This window comes from Coturnix japonica, chromosome 2 (assembly GCF_001577835.2).
Source record: "Coturnix japonica isolate 7356 chromosome 2, Coturnix japonica 2.1, whole genome shotgun sequence".
Classification (NCBI taxonomy): Eukaryota; Metazoa; Chordata; class Aves; order Galliformes; family Phasianidae; genus Coturnix; species Coturnix japonica.
Genome location: NC_029517.1, coordinates 130,254,733 through 130,274,802, shown reverse-complemented (window position 1 = coordinate 130,274,802; position 20,070 = coordinate 130,254,733). Strand labels below are relative to the sequence as shown.

The following is a 20,070-nucleotide window of genomic DNA, read 5'->3' as shown; positions in this document are numbered from 1 at the left end:
TATGCAGCAGGGGAGAGGCTGTGGCAATAGATATTGGTGGTGGAAATGACTTTGTTAATAGAGTTTCTTGGAGTGCTAAGCATTGCTGGATCACATATTCTTTGAGCCGAGTGCAACCTTGAAGGCTGTCTTCCTCTCTTGCTGACCAATATCTGATCAATAGGCTGACCAGCTGCCTCTGCATGCCTGGTAACCAAGAGGGAAAGAGTCTGCAGATCTACCCTGCAGATGCCCTACACACCCTTGTCTGTGTAGGCCATTGCGTTGCTTTTGGCTTCACATCTTGGCAGGCAGCTTTTTGGGATGTGTGAAAAATCAAAAGGGAAAAATCGTGCTGTTTCTGCTAATAATAAATAAGGGTTTTTCTCTTCTGCTCTGTTACAATTAATTTAGGATGCAAATTACTGATTGTGTTTGGGAAGAGGAGCAGCCTTGCTTTCAGAGGTCTTCAATGCCAAAATGGATGAACTGTGAATAACTCGGTGTGAGTTCACTGTCGCTTTGACTGGGAGGTTGGAGAAGAAACCTTATGAGGTTCTGTCCACTATGGATGGCTTAATAAGTTCTGTACTTGCAACTTATTGGCTGATATCAGGGTTAGTTTATTCAGCTACACAAAGAGCTGCTACTTCCCAGAACAAAAATAAATAAATAAATAAATAGATAAATAAATAGATAAATAAATACCGATGCAAAAGAAGTTATTGACCCTATTCCTTTAATTTGCAAAGAAAAGACAAAAATCGTTCTACCTGTGCTGCTCACTATGCCATGGAACAGCAGTTTCTTCAAGTTATATTGACCTCTGAGAACAAGTGATTTCCTTAAAATTCACATTTGCTATTTTATGGGTTTTCTATTTCATTAGGGACCTATTCAAATACAGCAGATTTGATTTTTACCGCCAGTTGCACTAGAAATTCTAGGCCGAGTGCTTCGTGAACGTTCACATTTAGCGAGAAATGTAATTATAAGAGTATTTAATGACTTTAATTTGCATATATAGTACAGATAATTTCCAGATACTTTCTTTTATTAACCTCTAGCTGCCTAATCTACCTACAAATAAATAAGGTCAACTTTTGTCATTTTGTCTGACGTTGACTGGAACCTTGCCTTAGGAATACATCCATCTAAGTCTGCTGAACTTAAAAAAACTCATCACAAATAAGGTTGAGAATGGCAGAATTTGTCCTGTCTTTATCTGCATTTGTAGGTAGTCTATATGTGTTTGACATGTTTAACATAGAAAATGACAGAGTTGTTCCATATGTTCACGTGCTTGGTTTTAATGTATTTTTGACTGCCATTTTTCCTGTTGTTTCTTAGGTACAGAAGTAGACAGGGAGAAACCCTCAGTGGATTAGCTCTGATTTGTGCCATGTTGTTTGCCAGCAGTGCTATCTGCTTTAATGTCCATTGCATAGATACCTATCATTTCAGATAGGGAAGATGCTGGTAAACATCAAGTGAAGGACACATGCCAGTGTCTCTTGTAAAATCCAGCAATGTTGAGTCCTAGATGCCATCGACTGGAGTAGGAACATGCAAGACAAATATAGACAGGCTGCTGGATCATAACCCACAACAGAAGGCGTAATCCTGCTCCATCCACTGAGCGCTGAAACGTGCTTTGAGTCTTTGAAGACATTAGCTGATGAGTTTGAGGAGTAGCTAATGATAAAGATCTAAATGGAGTGATTTCCAAAGTGTACATTTCAGCCTACATTGAGCAGGTAAATTGGAAAAATATAAGGTATCTCTAGCAGTAGGTTGGCCATGGAAAATTTCAAGTCCCAGTACTCCGAAATGTGGCAACTCAATGACATGTTTTTATGCTTGAAATAGTTTTATTTAATAAGGATATGCCTCAAATTTTGCCCTTGGAAAAAAGACTCCTCTTGGCTGATATTTATAAATAGAAAAAAGAAAAAACAGCCAGCGGTGAACATTTGGATGGAAAACTGGAATTGAAATCATTCATATATGGCCAAGTTGCATGTGACTGAACAGAGTCAGTACAGCAAAGGAAAGGTTGGCATCAACTCCCAAAAGGTAACTGTGCTGTGGCAATACACGTATATATGTCATTTCATACAAGGTAACTTTTGTGTTGGTGTTTTAGGGTGAAGAAGGAGCCCCTGGATTTCCTGGACTGAAAGGTGATAAAGGAGAAAAAGTAAGTCTAAACCTTTATTAATTGTACTGTGTAAAGTTTGGAACTTTATAAAACTATTGAGGAAAGCTTAGGAAAATAGACTTTCTTGGAAGTCTTTTTCTTTTACCTCTGTGTTTTCTTGTTTTTGTGTTAGCAAAGTTCTATAAAGAGAAGAATGTGTTGCTGTGCTGTTTGTCCGCAAAGTATCCTTTCATATCTGAACCTGATGAGTAACCATGCTCAGCCACATCTGAAAAATGTGCGGAGTCTGCAAGGGCAGGAACTTTGTCTGAAGGCTGTAAAACATTGAAACAGAATAGAAGATGGCTCGGAGCTAAATGCTTTCTCATACTGGAGTACCAGAACTTCTTCAATATGAGACATGGAAGGCAAAAGATTATCATGTCCTTTCTTTCTCTGGACACAGATAACCTTTGGAGTAAGATGGCCTTTTGTTGCTTACTGTAGCAGCCTCATAAAAAAATCAAAACAAACAAAAAAACCAACACCCTGAAACTCCCCCCAAAATCCCAATATTATCCGGGACTGAGCTTGCTCTATCAGCTAGTATTTACTTCAGATACATTGGTCAGAAATGCCTTGAGTGCCATTTGCAGGAGGGATTCTACTAAAGTAGACCTTTTCCATCTGTTATAAAACAGCAAATGTTCAGAACAGCAAGTCAAGAACACACTCAGTTAATGCACAATGAACTTGTTCTGTTTAATCAGTGCCTGTGCTTGCCTATTGCAGTGCTTGTTTCTCATTTGATCCTTTTTTTAACATAATCAGCTTTAAAAAAAGACAAACCTGCTGCAGATCCCAGAAGTAAAAACACTTGGTCCATTCCTTACCATGCACATGAGCTTGCCTGCTCTGTGTCTATTCTCTTCCCATTTATTCTTTAAATTGCCAGCTGCATGCAGCAAAACATGGCTTTCCCCTGTGTTTGCTGCCAGCCTTAACATACTTAGTCCCATTCAGCCTGGTGGGCAGACAGATGTAAGAAACAGTGCCATTTTCTTCTGCTATTTTTTTCTCCCTACAGCTTTTCATGTTACCAGCTCCAAGACTCACTTCCCCATAGGTAAAGTAATTCCTAAGGACTCCTGAGTTTTTCAAGGCTTCTCTGTTTGCTTTTAGGCTCATTACAGCTATCATCATCCATGTATTACAGCTATGCCTAGAGGCTTCTGAGCTTTGAAGGGGATGCTGTATGAGCATGGAGTCAACAATAAATAACAACAAAAAAAAGTAGTACTTAGTTACAAAAACAGCAGATTTCTGTGACAATGGAAGACCTGACAAGCTGAGAAGAGATGATAGTAAAATGATCCAATACTTCTGTATCTCATCAGTTGCACAGCCTTTGTGTTAATTTATTCTTAAGTGAGATAAGTGGCTAAGAGTGCCTAGTTCCTCATTAACGGCTCATCAATTGGTTGTAGTGTGTTAATGTTAGCAGCAGTTCCTCTAGAGACTGTAAATAATAAATGTTTGCATTGAAATGATTCTTCTCATTCCTTATTCTTGTCTTGTAGTACTGCTTATGTCCTTGCACTTGCAACTGTTGCTAATACTGTACTGATGACAGCTCTGTTGTTGTTACAGGGGTCCCTTGGCATGCCTGGCCCTCCGGGGAAGGATGGAGCAAAAGGAGAAGCTGTAAGCCTTTTTGTTCCTCCTGTGTAATCCTTGCCTTTCAGTGAAAGCCAGGCAGTGGAAATCAATCTGTATTGAGTGGAACATGTCTTGGGGATTTGTATGACAATTTTAGGAGCAGCAGAAACAAATGGCAGAAGGTTAATAGCCTCACCAGTCATTAGTAGTGATGGAGAGTGTCATGTGGATTAGCCATCCTGAGAGAGCCCAGGGTCAGCTCTGTTACTGTTCATTAAACTGGTCGAGGCAGCTTCTTACATTACTTATTATTGGGGAAGGGCCTCTATAGTCTCGTCACAGCCATTTGGTGGTGATTGGATGAAGATGGGGAAAGAACTCATTGGAAGGGCAGGAATGCACAAAAGTAGTGATAAATATCAGAAAAGCCCTCGTTTTTCTGTTGTTTACATTCTTTTTCTGCTTTGTGCAACACTGGACGCTTGTCTCACTTGGACAGGTGTGTGATAATTTTCTTGTATTGCATCACAAATGGATGCAAACTTATCACTTCCTGCCTGGCACAATCTATGATCAGACAGCGACATGTGGATTTATAGAATTTCTCATAGGATCTATTTATTGCTTCAATCAAATGTAGTGTGTTATCTCCAGGGACTCAGCAATTGCAGATTGTAGTTGATGTTTACTACTTACAGAATCCATTTCATGTTATTGAAGAGGTAGCTGCTTCAGTGTTCAGTTTGCTTCTTCCAACTTTTTTGTTTGTTTGTTTGTTTGTTTTGGTTTTGTTTTTTTTTGCAAAGAAAGCACAGTGTGGACTTTCAGATCTCTGCGTAATGGTACTCAGGACTGTGGACAGAGTTTCCATTCCTAAAGCTATATATAACGACTGTTTTGAGTTATCCTAGCCCGAGAAGATAAAAGCTTGGCAATTACCACTGTTATTACTGTTACTTACAGGGTGAACCAGGACAACCAGGAGCATTTGGACTGCCTGGGCCAGCAGGCCCAAAGGTAGGCTTGCCATTTCTTTTTTACACAGATAAGTATATATTTTACAACGACTTCTTCTATATGTGGTTTGCTTGGGTAATTGTCTTTTTCTTTGTGACTCCATTGTTTTCACTGATGAATGCAGAAGCTCAAAATGCTCGTTTCTATCAAGACATCTGATAGCATACAAGAAACTAGGTATGGGATATAAAGAGAATACCTTTTATTTGATCAGCAGTATAGCTGGAGAAGTTGAAAAGAATGTGTTCTGAGGCACAAACCTTGCTTCATGTTTTAAATAAATGTTCCCAAGTTTGGCAAAGATTCAGGTGAGAATTATTATCTCTACTCTGCAATTGGAAAAATAAAATCATGGTAGATCATAGCCTGGATAATTACATTTCTGTCTATTATGGTAGTTTCACTTTGCACCAGTAGACAGTGGCAAAATGTCACAGAACTTGAACCATCCATCATATCACTGCATCAAACAACGTGTTTCTGTATGAGCATTCAGTGAGGCTTGGCTTACCATCAGAACTGTGCCTAAGCTTTGAAGCCCTTCACACGAGCAATGCTTTGTCCTGTTTCCAAAATCTCAGCTCTCCTTGCCTTGTTCCCTGGTTAGTGAGAGGATAACTAACCAATGGCTACTTTCATCTGTCTTCATAAAACAAAAAAAAGATGGCTCATTACATTGATGAGCGTTTATCTCAGGGATGTTATGCACAGCAAGCTCAGTTCAGCCTATGAAAGGTGAGACAAGGATAACAGATTGGTTGCTCAGACTTCCTTGATCCAGTTCTGTTCCCATACATGCACATTTTTCAGGAAGAGCTATTTGGTTAACTAAACTTCCTGTTGATTTCACTTAAACCTTTGTCCTCAAGCAGGAGTTAAATGCCTGAATGCCATTCTAGATGTCATCCTGATGGTCATCTGGCTCTGTCTGAGGAGACTCCATGAAGCAGTTTATTCATGTAGATCCTTCTACATGAACATCTTGTTCTCTAAGATGTCTAGTTTTCATTGAGGAAAATGTTCATCTTTCCTTACGTCTCATCAGGAGGGCATCAGAAGTATTTGTGGATTAGTGGAAACACTTGGCAGCCATCCCATGGTTCTCTGCAGGAACTGCATTGCCATTAGCAACACAAAGGGGCTGATTGTGGAAGTAGCATGGCAGCCTGTTCAGCAGGGGATAAATGACAGCTGTAAAGCAAGGCTGGGCTGAGCTGAGTGTGAAAGTACTTTGGATGTTGTTTTGCCCTTCGGTGGAATTAGGAAGTAGATGAAATGAATGGGATTCATCACCCAGAAATGACTATCAGCTGCATATCATCTATTACATAATAAACAAATATGTGTTTTCCCTATGCTCTGCATATCTTCCCATAGTGGAATTAAAAGCCAGTAGGCTATACAATGCCCTGTTTCCTTGTGGTGTAAAGTTCCTCACTCTTGCTTTACAAAGCTTTTAAAATCAAGCTAAATTGATGCTATTACCTATAACTCCATAAGTGCTCAATTCTGGAAAAAGCTCCATATTTCCCACAAGGATTTTCAGGTGAAATAATGAGACAATGCTGAGAATAAGTTCAGCACTATGGGCTGGGCAGGATAGGTGTTGATAGGTCTCAACCTAAACACAGTTTGATTAGACCGTGCCAAGTGCTCCCAGAGAATAGGTGAGCTTGTCTATCCCCAGCCTCTAATCTACAGTGGAGAAATATAAAATGACTGTGTGCTTTCATAGTGACTTTTATTTATTTTAATGGATGTACTGACTGCAGGTGATGTCCTTGAGCTGGATCCTGGCCTGAGCTATTTTAAGAAACAATCCAAGTTTTGTTGACAGGGCTTTAAAATCTAAAATATGAACCCACAGTCCTTTGTAAAGCCCAGCTTCCTTGCTCATGTGGAATGGATTGTATGGAGATGGGTGGAGTTAGCATTAGGAAAGGCCATGTCTCCAATTGCTGTTGTAATGATTAATTTTTGCCCTATCACTTATTTCGATTTCAATCATCAGCATCAATACAGTGGGTTCAGGCTCTCCCCCAGGCTCCATGGAGGGCTACCTTGCAGTTTCCCTTTTCATTTAGGATGTGATTTCCAATCCTTTTCCTCGATAGCAATCGCCAGCAATTTCTTTTAAAGAGGTGCAGGTTTTACAGACCTCATTAATTGTGTGATGAAATTTCCAATAGCACAGAAAGGAGTCCTGCAGACTTCTGATAATAGGACTTCAATCCCCAGAGGTACCCTAAATGGATGATTAGGGTACACATATGGATTACAGGAATGGAATGCCCTTGATAAGCCATCTTTGGCTTTACAGCTTTTGCTGCTCAATGAAGTCTTTAAGGTAGATTGTTTCTGGCTCAGTGTCTTCATCATAAAAATGATTTTCTTCACTCTCCAAGCTATGTGGGTAAACTCCAGGGCTTACCAAGATGAGTATTTGATCTTGCTGGCTGAATTGGGTGGAAGCAAAGAAGAGATCTCAGCACTAGCCTTGTGCTGATCAGGGTCAGGCTGTGGTAGACTGGGATGGAAAGAAATATCCATTGTTCAGTGGAGAAGGCTCTCACATAAATACATGGGAGCTGGAAAGATACTGAAATGGAGTAAGTGGGTTCAAAGTAAAAAGAGTATAGTACAACCCCCTCACTATATGGCATTATAGCAGATAAACAAAGCTTAAATTGTTGAGACGACCCTTTAGCTTTTACAGTCCTGCAGCAAATACTCAATTTTTCCTTCTTCCCCCCCCCCCCCCATCTTTAATAAAAGGTTAAAGAGATTTTCTCATGGCTGTCATTGCTGTAGAACTGACACAGCCATAGCATTGCTATCTGAACTGACAGATATCTGCACTTAATAGAAAAACAGAAGGAGAGGAAAAAAATAAGTATTTGAAGTTTAAAGTATTAAGTAAGGCTTTCATTTTGACAAATTTCCTCATTCTTGTTCATTTCAGCTGTCGAAGGTCTCACACTTCTCTGGTTTACCAGACATGATCTCAGCACAGGCCTTGAGTGGGATCAGCAAGTCTTCCCACCCAGACAAATCCACTTTCTCTATCTGTAACTTTTGCTGACTGTTATAACCATGATTTATGTAACAGTCTGAGCTGGATGTTGATAATCTGGACAACTAATAGCAGGCTTCTGTTTCTCTAGAGGTTTTACCTGGAATTTGATAGTATTATTTTTCTGCACACTGAAGACAGATTAAGTGCATGCCTGCTCTTTCTCTGCTCTTGGAGAACTTCCACAGCTGACACTGCAGAGGTTCTCAGGTGCCTGATGATGCAGAGATCCCAGAGCCAACTTTGTTTGTGTACATAGCTCTTGTTAACTTGTTTGTGAATCTCCCTATGACTGTGGCATGGTTGGCTTCCACACTGAAGATGGGTTCAACTCTTTTAATACTAAGCTGATGAGCTGCTCACAAGCTTCAGGGCACAGTTTTCTCTGTTTTAAAGAACAAAGTCCTGTGTGGCAAAAGGAGGGGACAGTTTTGGCAGTGCTTTGCTTAAAACAGTTGTGAAAAGCCTGCCAACTGCAGATCAGCCAGCCTGCCAGGTCTGTGCTTAGTAACTGTTGCAAATGAGATTGTCATTTGGACCAAGGCAAATTGTAAACAGCGATGCAGCATGAACAGCCTAGAGAGCACTTGCGTTGAGACAAAAAAGCCCCATTTCTGCTAACAGTTCATTGAAGACAAGGATTGCATTTTTAAATCTTTTTATTATTATTATTATTTAATATATATCTATAGTTAATAAGAAATATCCATCAATAAGAAATGTAGAAATAATTTTAAAATGCAGTTCTCATCTGTTTCAAAGTTCTATCCAATGCAGCAATCCAGTGCAGGAGTTAACCAGATGGGAGAGGTAAAAAGAAGGAAAGTCAGATAAAAAAACAAAGTAATTGGCCAGAACAATGATGTAAGAAGCCTACCCAACTCACTTGGCTACCTTGTCAAGCCAAGGCTGTCACCACAGGGTTGTTCTGAGGGCTGATCCTATTCATGTGGGGATCCAAACCATTAACAGGTGTTGTAAGGCATATCAAAACAGTCAGTGAGAGTTCTTTCTATTTCATTTTACCATCTCCAAGGGAGAAAATCAGTGCATCAGGGCTGACGGACTTTTGAAACACTTCTGATTCTTTTGCACTTCTCTTATTTACAATGAAGATTTGGTCTATTTTGCTGTTGGGAATATAGGATCATAGAACAGCCTAGGATGGAATGGATCTCGAGTGATCATAAGATGCAGCCTTTTATGAGAAGAAGGAGCCTACGTGATGCTATCTATTACCTTGTCCAATCATGCCTTGAAAACCTCCATGATGGGGATTGTACCATGTTCCTTGGGAGATTGCCCTAGCAATTCACTGTTCTTGCTGCAAAAGAAACTTCTCTTTTACATCAAGATGAAACCTTTTCTGGTGTAGATAGTACACAGTTTCCCCTTGTTGTCTTTTCCATATGTTTCTTTCTGAAAAGAGAGCCTTGGTACTCTTTGTAGCCTCCCTTTAAATACTGGAATAGTGTGATGAGGTACCTGAGCCTTCTCTGCTCTATGGTTAAAAAACATAACTGCTTCAGTCTTTCCTCATGGGCCAGGTTCTCCAGACCTTTGATTATCTCTGTGGTCCTCCTCCTTTGGACCATTTCTGCATCTTTTATGAATTGCTGGGACCAGAACTGGGCACAGTACTGCAGGTGTTGTCGAACAAGTGCTGAGTAGAGGGGCACGATCACATCTCTGCTAGTAATGAACCTGTGGATACAGCCTAGGATATGATTTGCCTTCACTGATGCAGCTGACTCGTGTTCAGTTTGTTGTCTACCAGGACACCAAGGTCCCTTCCAGTAACAAAGATCCTAGCCTGTACAGGGCTCTTTTGTTATGTCAAGATGCCCTTGTCTTGTTAAACTTCATATAGCTATTGTTTGCCTGCTCTTTCAGCCTGCCCAGGTCATTCCGTAAAACATCTTTCCCTTCTGATGGGTTCACCTCACCACTCACTTGTAAGTGTTTCACCTCTGAAATTACCTCTAGAGGAACCTTCATGTGATAGTTTGCCTTTTTAGGGCAATACTGAAAGCAGAAGAGTAAAACTTGCTATTGCCTGAGCAATGGGGACAACAGAAAACATTGGGGTGCCACTTTGGGTAAGTAGATGAAAAATCAAGTGCTACTCTGTATATTAGTGCTGAGAAAGTCAGGAAGTCTCAACAGGTTTCTGTGAGCCAAGAAATAAGTCACATTTTCAAATATTCATTTTTTTTCCTTAGTCTTTTATGTGAAAATATTTGTTATTTTACTTGATCTCAATTCTTTTCCAGGGATCTGAGGGAAAACAAGGTCCCCCAGGTATTAAAGGCTATGTAGGAGCACCGGTAAGTTATGACTATTATTAAGTTTTTGATATTCTGGAAACTTTATCCAGTTTTTCAGTATGTTCTACCCACTTTTTTTTTTTTTTTTTTTAAAATTAACCTGAATATTGTATATCTGACCTCTTACCTGTACTGTGCCCAAATTGTGACACTTTCTTGACTTCACTGAGTTTCTTCTGACTTCTTTAAATGAGAACAGAGCAGTACCTAGAGAATAGTCAGTAATAATGTCTTGATTACCAAGATAACAGCTGGGAATTTTGTGATGCTCCCACTGTAATGCAATTGCTTTGGTCTGTGTTGATGTACCATTTATATGATGCTTGAAAACTTCATCATAACACCAAACAAAAACACCAACTGTCAGCAAATTTCCAATCTTATTTTCAAAACTGTCAGTAAGCAGCACTTTGGACTCGTGGGACAAACTTGCCTTGAAGGAGTGGACAGCAATACTAAAATAAATCATGTTGTCTCTGTCTTGTGGTCTCACCTTTCTAATTACACAGGCAGCCTTAAAGCAGGTGTTGCAAAGACTGATTGGATTTTTAGGTTTTTAATAACCTGGCTGTACTGGCTGTGTGCTTTAATGGCATACCAGACATGTTCATGCACTGAAAAGATTTCCCTGTACCAGCCAAGGTCTTACTTTAAAACACACTTCAAAGGGGACCAACATGTTCAGAATACTGTGGGCACTTTTATCTTTGCACAGGTGCATGCTGTTTCCCTGTGAAGTCCAAGGTTGAACTCTGTTTGGCTTGAAGAAGATGCCATGAATACAGTGGTGGCATTAGCTCATTACCCACCCATGCTGCAGATCCCTGAAACATTAATGAGATAAATGGACAAAGATCTGAGAATATTCACTCCTGCTCCTTGACTTTCCTTTATGTATGAGAAGCGAAGCGTCTACATATGGTGCACTGTCACCAGAGGTTGTGTTCATGTCCATCATCAGACTGACATTTGGCTTGAGTTGTTAGGGAGCAACAAGGCTGTAATCATCCACATGGTGTATATGAAGGCCCAGTGGTTATGACTGCATTAAAAGAGTCGTGTTTAAAACCTCACCTCATCTGTTTTTTGGAAATAGTGTGGTTATTGCTTTACAGTATGGAAGCAGTGCATGTTCATTTCAGGCCATTAGAGATAGACAGGACTGTGCAGTTTGCTCACAGTCAACCACAGCATGAAATCTGAATATCATAATAGTTAGATAAGTCATCCTATGGAACAAATAAGTCCAGACAGATAGTTCTCATTAACATGGAGTTAAGTCTTCAGTATAGTGTAAAGTTTAAATATAAATATATTATAATAAGTGATTTAAGCTTCAGCGGTTTTAAAAAGGTCACTACTGACTGAGCTGATTTGTCTGCCAGTAGCCATTAGCTGATTGCACAGTTGCTACAAAATAGATGGTGCTTCCTGTGCCAAGGGAGGGTGAAATCCATTCCTGCCCATTGAGTTGATCTCCAGTGTTAGCATTGCTGTCATTCATCAAACCAATCTCCAGCAAATGATTCTGATGTACCAGGGAGAAGACGAATTCCACCATCCAGTTGAAATCCAGCATTGGTTTTACAGAGCACAAATACACTTTGGTCTCCAGGACAGGGACTATTTAGCATTTGTCAATTCTCAGAGGTACCTGCTGTCTGTGTAGCTACTGCATCCAAAACCACCAGGAATGGGCATTCTTCCTTGTTTATGCAATAGGTTTTTCCATCAGTATTTTCTTTTACCTAAGTTCTCACTGTTTGTGAGCAATATGAAAAATGCTCAGTGCTGGGTGGCTTCCAGATCATCTGCAGCTGTGATATGTTCCCTGTCCCTCCACATTGCTGCTGGCGGGAGGATTATGTGTCTGGGAACAGTTGCAGACTTGCAGGAATATAGTATTACACGTGGTCTTGGGACCATGGGCCATCCTTGATCTGTGAGTCTTCTTAGACCATGCTTGTGGCCAACTCTGAAGATTGGTAACTCTGTAGATGTCCTTGAGGGTCACTTGTATAGATTGTGCAGGCATCCATTGATTTGGTGACTCGTTAGAGGAACTGTGCGTCCTCTTGCATTGAGATGTGTAATTTCTTTTTCCTTTTATTTTTAGGGTTTACAAGGAGAAAGAGGAGAAAAGGGAACACGAGGAGACAAGGTATTCCTTCTGCATGCTTTGAAAAGTCACACTACTCTTTGCCTTTGTCCTTTAGGCCAGCAGCTCTGAAGGGTGATGATGGAGAGTTTTTTAACTGCTCTGCACCTTCTGGTACTGTCTGCAAACGACCTCCTAGGAGAGTGCAGGAGGAGTCTGCAGGTCTTTGCTGTCTACTAAGCACACATTTAGATCTGTGTGCAGCTGGGGAGAGAGGAAAAGAGAGGAAGATCTGGGTAATGGGATACTGTGGAGTAGAGCTAGTGGGGTGTCCACAATGTGCACATTGTGATCTCTAAGAGGAGCCTTCATCCAGCATTTTTCTGTCTCACTGTAGTTTCTGAAATTATCCAACTTCTACATTTCTGTATTCTTTCATCACTGTAAGCTCAGTTTTTAATGAGTACAAGGTAGTTTCTCTATTAAGAGCTTCATCCATCCAGTGCTTCTTCCAATTACCTGCTCTCTTCTATCTGTGAATAGTGATTTTACACAGCATAGGACTCTCTGGGACTTGAACTACCTTGGTTAAGCAAAGAACCAAGTGCCCATTATACCCACAGTGTGCATTTAGGAGAGCCAGGCAGACACAAAGCCTTTCATTATTTCAGTTTGCACATCATGTTTGGAGACTTCTTAGATATGCCCATACTTTTGTTGCAGACCTGTCAGCCAGTGCTCAAAGTTTCTTAGATATGGCACTGCCAGGAGAAATGGGTACTGGGCAGCTCCTGCCCCGAGAAGCAATGATATGGCACAACCATGCTCTCAGTCCAGCCAATGTTGTCCATCTTTTCCCGCAGGCAGGACTGGCTTGGTGTGTTGTGTATAGCTTTCTCTGCTGCTTTTCTGGAGGCGAGGTTGTCTAATCTGCTGCAATATTTGGCTCCTGGAAGAAAATCCATCTTTCTGACATCACCGTGATGGGAGAGGAAGTTGAAGCTGTGTGTGGGCTGATGACTGACTAAACTAGAGAAAGATTAAAGTGCAAAAGGAATGAATTAGGTTTTGTTTCATTACAAAGATATGAACAACTAGAGATCCCCCTCCCCCTTCTTTTTTTTTTCCTCCCCTTTTCCTGTATTTTCTCTATTCTTTCTCCTGAAGCAGACAGATCTCTGCTACAGCAATTGTGCTTTGATTTTTTCCCAAACTTAATACTCTTCTCAGAGCACCCACTGCCATTGCTTTAACTTACAACAGCTGCTATTGCTGCAAAATACAGTGGGTGTTGATGTGGCGGGCCAAATATTTCCCTGTCTGCTCTTCAGTCTGTAATTTGAAGACTGACACCTACGCAACCTGTGTTTCTTCTCTGCCTGAGAAGAAGAGTGTTTATTGTATCACACAAGAGTGCTAACCCATGCACTTAGTATTGGTCTATTCATGGAATCATATAAAATCATTAAGATTTAAAAAGACCACTAAGATAATCTAGTCCAACCATCAATCCTTCCCCATCATGCCCTCCAAACCATGTCCCTCAGTGCCACATCTACCCTAGTATGACAGTCCCTAGTATTTGATGCCTAATATAATAAAATACCCAACATCCCATTGTATTATCGCATCTTGCCATCTCATATCCTATGACCCCTAATGAAAATACTGAGGTTTTATAATGACATTCCCAAACCCAGTATTGTTGGTTACGTCTGCACTTCAGGAGATCTGCTGCATAAAGGGAGTGATGTCTCATGTGTGTTCTGTATCCAAAGGGCTCACTGTGGCCTTCTGTAGAATTCCATTTTCAACAAATCAGTGCATGCTGATGCATCAGTTTCTTTCAACAAGAGAATAAAGAGACTCTCGACGTGAAAAGTTGAGGATAATTTTTTTTTCTTTCTTTCTTTTCAGGAAAGATATACTTTATCTAAATGGCCTTTTTCAAAGAGAGAAAAAAATATTATACAGTAACTTTTTTCTTTTTTTTTTTTTATTTTTCCTGAAGAAACATTGGGATGCACAGTTCTTTGGAACACTTTCAAACCTCTCTGGTGTGTGCATTCATATAAATAATGCATTTGCCTTTCTCAGTTACTAGCAGTAGGAATATTGACTCTTTTCTGCTTTGGCAGTTGAATGAGCATGTGTGAAGTACTCACTGCTGCAGTGTATTGATGCTAAAACATTCTCCTGAGAATATAGTGCTCATTTTGTCAGCAACCCACCAGTTTGTCGCTTACTGCAAGTCTCAGATTCAGGATGCTCACAGTTCATTTTGGCAATGGAAATGTTGGTATGAACTTGGAAACTACTGCCCCAATATCAAGGATATCTGTCAGATATCTGGATATCTTACAGTGGTTTTTCAGCTGCTTTTTGTAAGGTAGAGGTCTCAAATTTCACTCCTTGAGTGCATCTTTTTGAAATAACCCCTTTGTTACAAGGCTGATCAATTATCTAAAGTGGGAAAATAAATAGATTGATCTGCAAATCCATTTCTGAATGCTGAGTTAAGGCAGACTTCAAATTAAATCCAATGCAAATAATAACAAAGGTCTGATGGATTTACTGCTGGATATTGATCAGAATTTAAAATCCCCAAAAGTAACAAATAAAGATTAAAAAAAATAATAATTTTATAAAAGGAGTAAAGCTAATACTCTGCTGTCGCTCCTTGTGCTTTTACAGTTTGCTTTTACATGTACTTTTTATGTTAGCACTAGCAGAGTGTGAATGTATCTGATCATTTGAATTCAGCAGCATGTGCACAATTCAGGCAAAAAAAAAAACAACAAAAAAAAACCAAAAAAAACCAAACCACACCACATTGTTTTACAGAGATTTAGGCAATTATGCAGTAAGAGAAAGACCTTATTCAGAGATTTTTAAACTAGAGTGGCTACATGGGAAAGGGCCACAATCTCTAAGGAAAAATACGTTTAACAGTTGCATGACATTGATCTTGTCATTATTTCTCTTGAGGACCCATTTTATAGAATATGAAATGTGTGAATTCAGTTTGACTGTGTGTATGGGGAGGTGTACAGTGGAGATCAGGATCAGAATTGAAAATGGTCCTTAAAATGTAATACCATGAAGCTGAAGGTGACATTGAGAAGGAGCAAGTACAGGATGCTATGGATGTGCAGGACAACTAATTGCACACTGTTGCAGATTGGGAACAACTGATTAAGGGCCCATCCTGCAAAAGGTTGTTAGGGGTAAAAACAAGTATCATCCTGGGATTTAAACATTAAAGTAGTCTATAAATTGTGAAATAATCTTCTCAGAGCTAGCCTCAGCTTCAGGCATCCAGTTACAGTGAAGGCATAGGAAAATTGAATAGTGCCCAAGTAGGAGACAGGAAAATGATAAGAAGTCTGAAAAATATGCCCTTTAAGAACAGTTGAAAGTATTGCGGTGGTTTAGTCTCAGGTCTGAAGTTCTAAGGGGAAGTTTTGTAAGTCTTCTGATACGTAAAAGACCATTGTAAAGATGAAGGGAACAGCCTGTTCTTTCTATCCAGGGGGCTTAGGAAAGACGTACTTGTTTGAAACAGTAGCAAAAAAAGGTCAGGTTTAGATAGAGGGTAAAAAACATATCTGCAGGTATTGAAAGTAAAGCAGTGAAATAATTTGCCTGTGGACTTTGGGGACTGTCCATCTCAGAAAGCATGTAAGAATAGATTAATTGATCCCCCAGGTTAAGGAAAGCAAAGGTGAAAAATCAAGCATTTATCTGTGTAGAAGTGAGCTGTTGCTGCATTGTGGCTTCATTATTTTTGTTAGAGCTGTTCCAGATTGATGTTCTCCTGGTACACTTTATCTGGTTTACATGAACCTGGCTCAGCAGGCAAAGGAAGAGTGCCCAGGTGGATATCTGTCAAACAACCACTTCTTATCTCAAAATTCACATCCCAGATACCTGATGCTGAGTTTTCTAGATAGACAGGTGCCAACACTTAGCAAAGTTAGAAGGGATAAAAGTTTGTTAATCACTACACTTGGTTCACCTCCTTGTTTCTGTATGCTCCCAGCAGCCTTACAAAGTACAACTCTTCAGGCATTTTCTCTATTGGGATTTTATGAATTGCTCTTGTATCTTTATGCTCAAAAGGAATGACATGGACATCTCTTGTAAAACGCTGATCTAAACATCATCGATTTATTATAATGGTTCTTTCTCATCCTCCTCCAGGGAGAACGAGGTTTAGATGGATTCCCGGGAAAGCCAGGTGTAGAGGGGAAACAGGTACGTGGCAAATCCTCAATAACTGAAGGCTTTTCTTTAGAGTGAGTACAAGTTGCCTTAAATTTGGGAGCTGTCTTGGACGACTGGTGAGTCATGGCAGGACTCTCTTGTATCTGCAGTTTTTGGAATCCTTATCCTAGGGCTCTGGGTTGGCACAGTCTGCTGTTCCTTTTTTATTTTATTTTATTTTATTTTATTTTATTTTATTTTATTTTATTTTATTTTATTTTATTTTATTTTATTTTATTTTATTTATTTTATTTTTTCCTTCTATTTTCTCTGTGGTGTTTTGTTGTTTTTTTTTTGTTTTTGTTTTTTTGTCTTTTCATTTTTCTATTTTCTTGCATGCCTTTAAAAGTGCCAGAGTTTGGAACATGATAGGTTAGAAGTCTGAATTTTCATTAAAGACATAAGGAAGCACACATTAAAATGTAGATGAGCCTGACTTTTATAAAGTTGTGGGCTTTTTCCACCCACAACTTGGAAGGAGAAGAACTGGACCTAATATGTTTGATTTCTTTTCAGCATGAAATCTTGGAACTATTTACCTTTTTAAAACAAGATAAAACCGGAAAAGTATTCCATAAGATCAGTGCACTAGTGCTGATTAGATAGATAATAATCTGTCTGTATCTAAAACTACTACCCATACATCCCACAGGATGTTTTCATTACTCAGAGTGCTGTACCTAATGAGAGACATTCTTTTCTTGAGGATCTTCTGGTCTAAGAAGAAGAGGATGGAGTAGGAGGAAGAGACTAAAACGGGATGTGATTTGGCAAAAGTCATGCAGCCATTGTTGCCACCCTTGAGCCTACTGCATCTGCATTCTAGTCACTATCCATCACTGACCCTTCTGTGGAAAGGGTCATTTGATTGTATGTTTTGTCATTTGCAGAAGTTGAGAAGCTGCCTAACTACTTTGCTTTTGCTCCTTTGGAAATAGGAGCTTTGGTTTGATTTGGTTAGGAAGTCATTTTGTTTCCCTTTCAGACACATGCATTAAGATGAGAAGGTATGGTGTTATAAGCAATCATAGCCTTTAGTTAAACTGCACCTTCTGTTCTGTGAGGTGATAGAGATTATCATGCTACTTGTTTTTTTGTGGTTTTTTTTTTTCTTTTTTTTTTTTTTCTGTTTCTCTGTGGGAGGTTTGATCGTTAATCATCACTTTCTGTTCCTCAGCCATGTTTTACCCTGTACTATGAAGTATGTTTCTGGTTAGTGTTTATCACTATCCTTATAAGATGGAAATGTTTTCTGGTGCTAGATGTGTCACTGCAATCTCAATGAACTATGTTCACTGTGCCCATTGCGTTGTTTACAGGACTGGTTTGCACTTGCAACAAATGTGGATGAAGTGAGAAATTGCAGGGGGATATAAAGGTGGATGCTGATTGTTTACTGCTTCTTAGGAACAATTTCTCCAGCTGACAGCCTATTACAGAAGTTGTGTTATTCTGAAGCTTTTCTGCCTTTTTCATGTCTCGACACCTAGCAGTGGGCCTGCATTTTATCCTAAATTTTCTGTTTGACACTGATGTACACTTTGAAGTGCAATCCTCTTGAACCAGCTGGAATTGGAGGGCTGCTACTGTGCTGGCTGAGGCATCTTCATCCTTATTCCCCATCTTGTCTAGTATAGTAGAGACAAAGCAGTCTTGTGTGCATTAGCTTATATTACTACTGTGCAGCTGGACTTAGCTGATTGTAGAGTTAACATCCAAACCTGCAGCCTTCTGTTTCTCCAGTACTTCAAGGGGAATTGTAGTTGATGTCATGGTGTAGGTAAAATGAAGGTTTTTTACTTTTTTCCCATCCATTTACAGGGCCCTGCCGGCAGCCCAGGTCCTCCAGGTGGCAGCGGGTCCAAAGGAGACAAGGTGAGTTGGGATAGCATGCGTGGAAGGGTGTTGAAGACACATTCATTTCTTCCTCCATGAGACCCAGTGCTGGTAATACCAGAGCTGTTGGCTTAATGCTTCTTTCATTTGTGTATAAATGTAACTTGTATAGATATAGAAGTGTAACTTTTCTGATATTGCTTCAGACATGGATGTAAGTGAGGGCTAAAACAGGTCTGATTATAGCTCTGCTGCTTGTGGCTTAACCTCTTTGGAAGTACAAGAACTTCATTATTTTGCAGGGTTACTAAAGTTTCTAGGACAGCCTTTTCTTTTCCTTCTTGCTCATGCTGACATGTTTTTGCTATTTCTTTGGCAAAAATAGGAAGATGTACCTAATTCTGAGTTTTCTTTCTCCTTTTCTCATCCAAGTAGTGAACCTCACCCAAGAATACAGACATCATAAGTGAATCTAAATACTTTCTGGTTGATATTCAGAAGGTCTAAGTGAGGTTTCAGAAGGAGGGCTCATTATTTAGTGGTAGGTTGTTAGGGCAGTACAGTTAAGTTGGACTTGATAATCTTGAATATCTTTTCCAAATGAGCAATTCTATGATTTTATGGAGTTAACAAGAGATAGGAAGGTCTTTGTGTTCCAGCATGTGTGAAGTAAAGAACAATCTTGATCCATAAGTCTTCATCCTTATCTCCGTTGTGGCTGCATCTGGCTCTTCCAGAAAATGTTTAGCTCCTTCCTCCATTTTCATTGTAGATGATGCATGCCTCTTCAGACCTTCTGACATACGGTGGACTCTTTAGAATAAATAACCCATAGTAATTAAACTTGTCTTAAGAGGAAAGAAAATGAATAGTATATTGGGTCAAGCAGAGACTTACATAAATAATGAAGAAATAGAGTGTGAAAGGAAGCTAAATTATCATTTTTGCATTGGACTGTACCTAAAGTAAAGGAGATACTTTCTGGAAGCTTAGTCTTAAAGCATGATAAATAGTGGGCCCTTTTGGAGATGAACTGCTGGAACAAATTGATAGCCTGTGTGGCCGTAAATCATGCAGAGTGGATGTAGCATCTCAGTGTCCTGCAAATACTTGTAATGTCATTCTGCGCTGTAAAAACGACTCAAGGAAAATGGCACTATTTTAAGACAGTAAGTAACATCAAAATTAGTGTGTATCATCATAGTAACAGATGACAGTCAGTTCCTGCTTGTATCCATATGCGGAGTGGAGAAACAAGTTAAATGGGGTTGTGTATTCATATCTATCAACTCTGGGATGGTCCAGAAACTAAGAATGTACAACAGCCATTGGAAAATGCTGAGAGGTTTGCTTTTGTTCTGTGTTATGTTTTGTGCTTTGTTGTGCTTTGCCTTACGTTACTTGTTTTTTTTTTCTATTTCATTTTTGTTTGTTCCTGCAGGGTGAACCAGGGCTCCCTGGTTTGCCAGGCTCTTTGGTAAGATTTTTGGTTTTGTTATCTTTATCAAACACTGTAAGATTTATTGTTTGAAAATAGAAGATGGAAGATGGGAATCTGGCTTTATTCAGTGTTCTTAAATGGATTTTCAAAAAAAAAAAAAAAAAGTGCAATTTAAGCCAATTTAAGATTTCTGAAGGGGGACCACGATAAGTTCAGACAAGGAGATGTGCTGCC

At 39.6% G+C, this 20,070-nt stretch overlaps 1 protein-coding gene across 3 annotated transcripts in view; it reads left to right on the top strand.

The window, feature by feature from the left end:
* Positions 1-20,070, top strand: part of COL22A1 (collagen type XXII alpha 1 chain) — a 216,651-nt gene that overhangs the window by 107,603 nt on the left and 88,978 nt on the right. For all 3 annotated transcript variants that reach the window (XR_001553652.2, XM_015856410.2, XM_032442913.1), the window contains exons 13-20: positions 2,126-2,179; positions 3,770-3,823; positions 4,742-4,795; positions 10,142-10,195; positions 12,312-12,356; positions 16,497-16,550; positions 18,381-18,434; positions 19,837-19,872. Coding sequence is in view for 2 of the 3 variants with exons in the window: in XM_015856410.2 (XP_015711896.1) it covers positions 2,126-2,179; positions 3,770-3,823; positions 4,742-4,795; positions 10,142-10,195; positions 12,312-12,356; positions 16,497-16,550; positions 18,381-18,434; positions 19,837-19,872 (405 nt within the window). In the remaining variant the exon portion in view is untranslated. The remainder of the gene's footprint in view (positions 1-2,125; positions 2,180-3,769; positions 3,824-4,741; positions 4,796-10,141; positions 10,196-12,311; positions 12,357-16,496; positions 16,551-18,380; positions 18,435-19,836; positions 19,873-20,070) is intronic.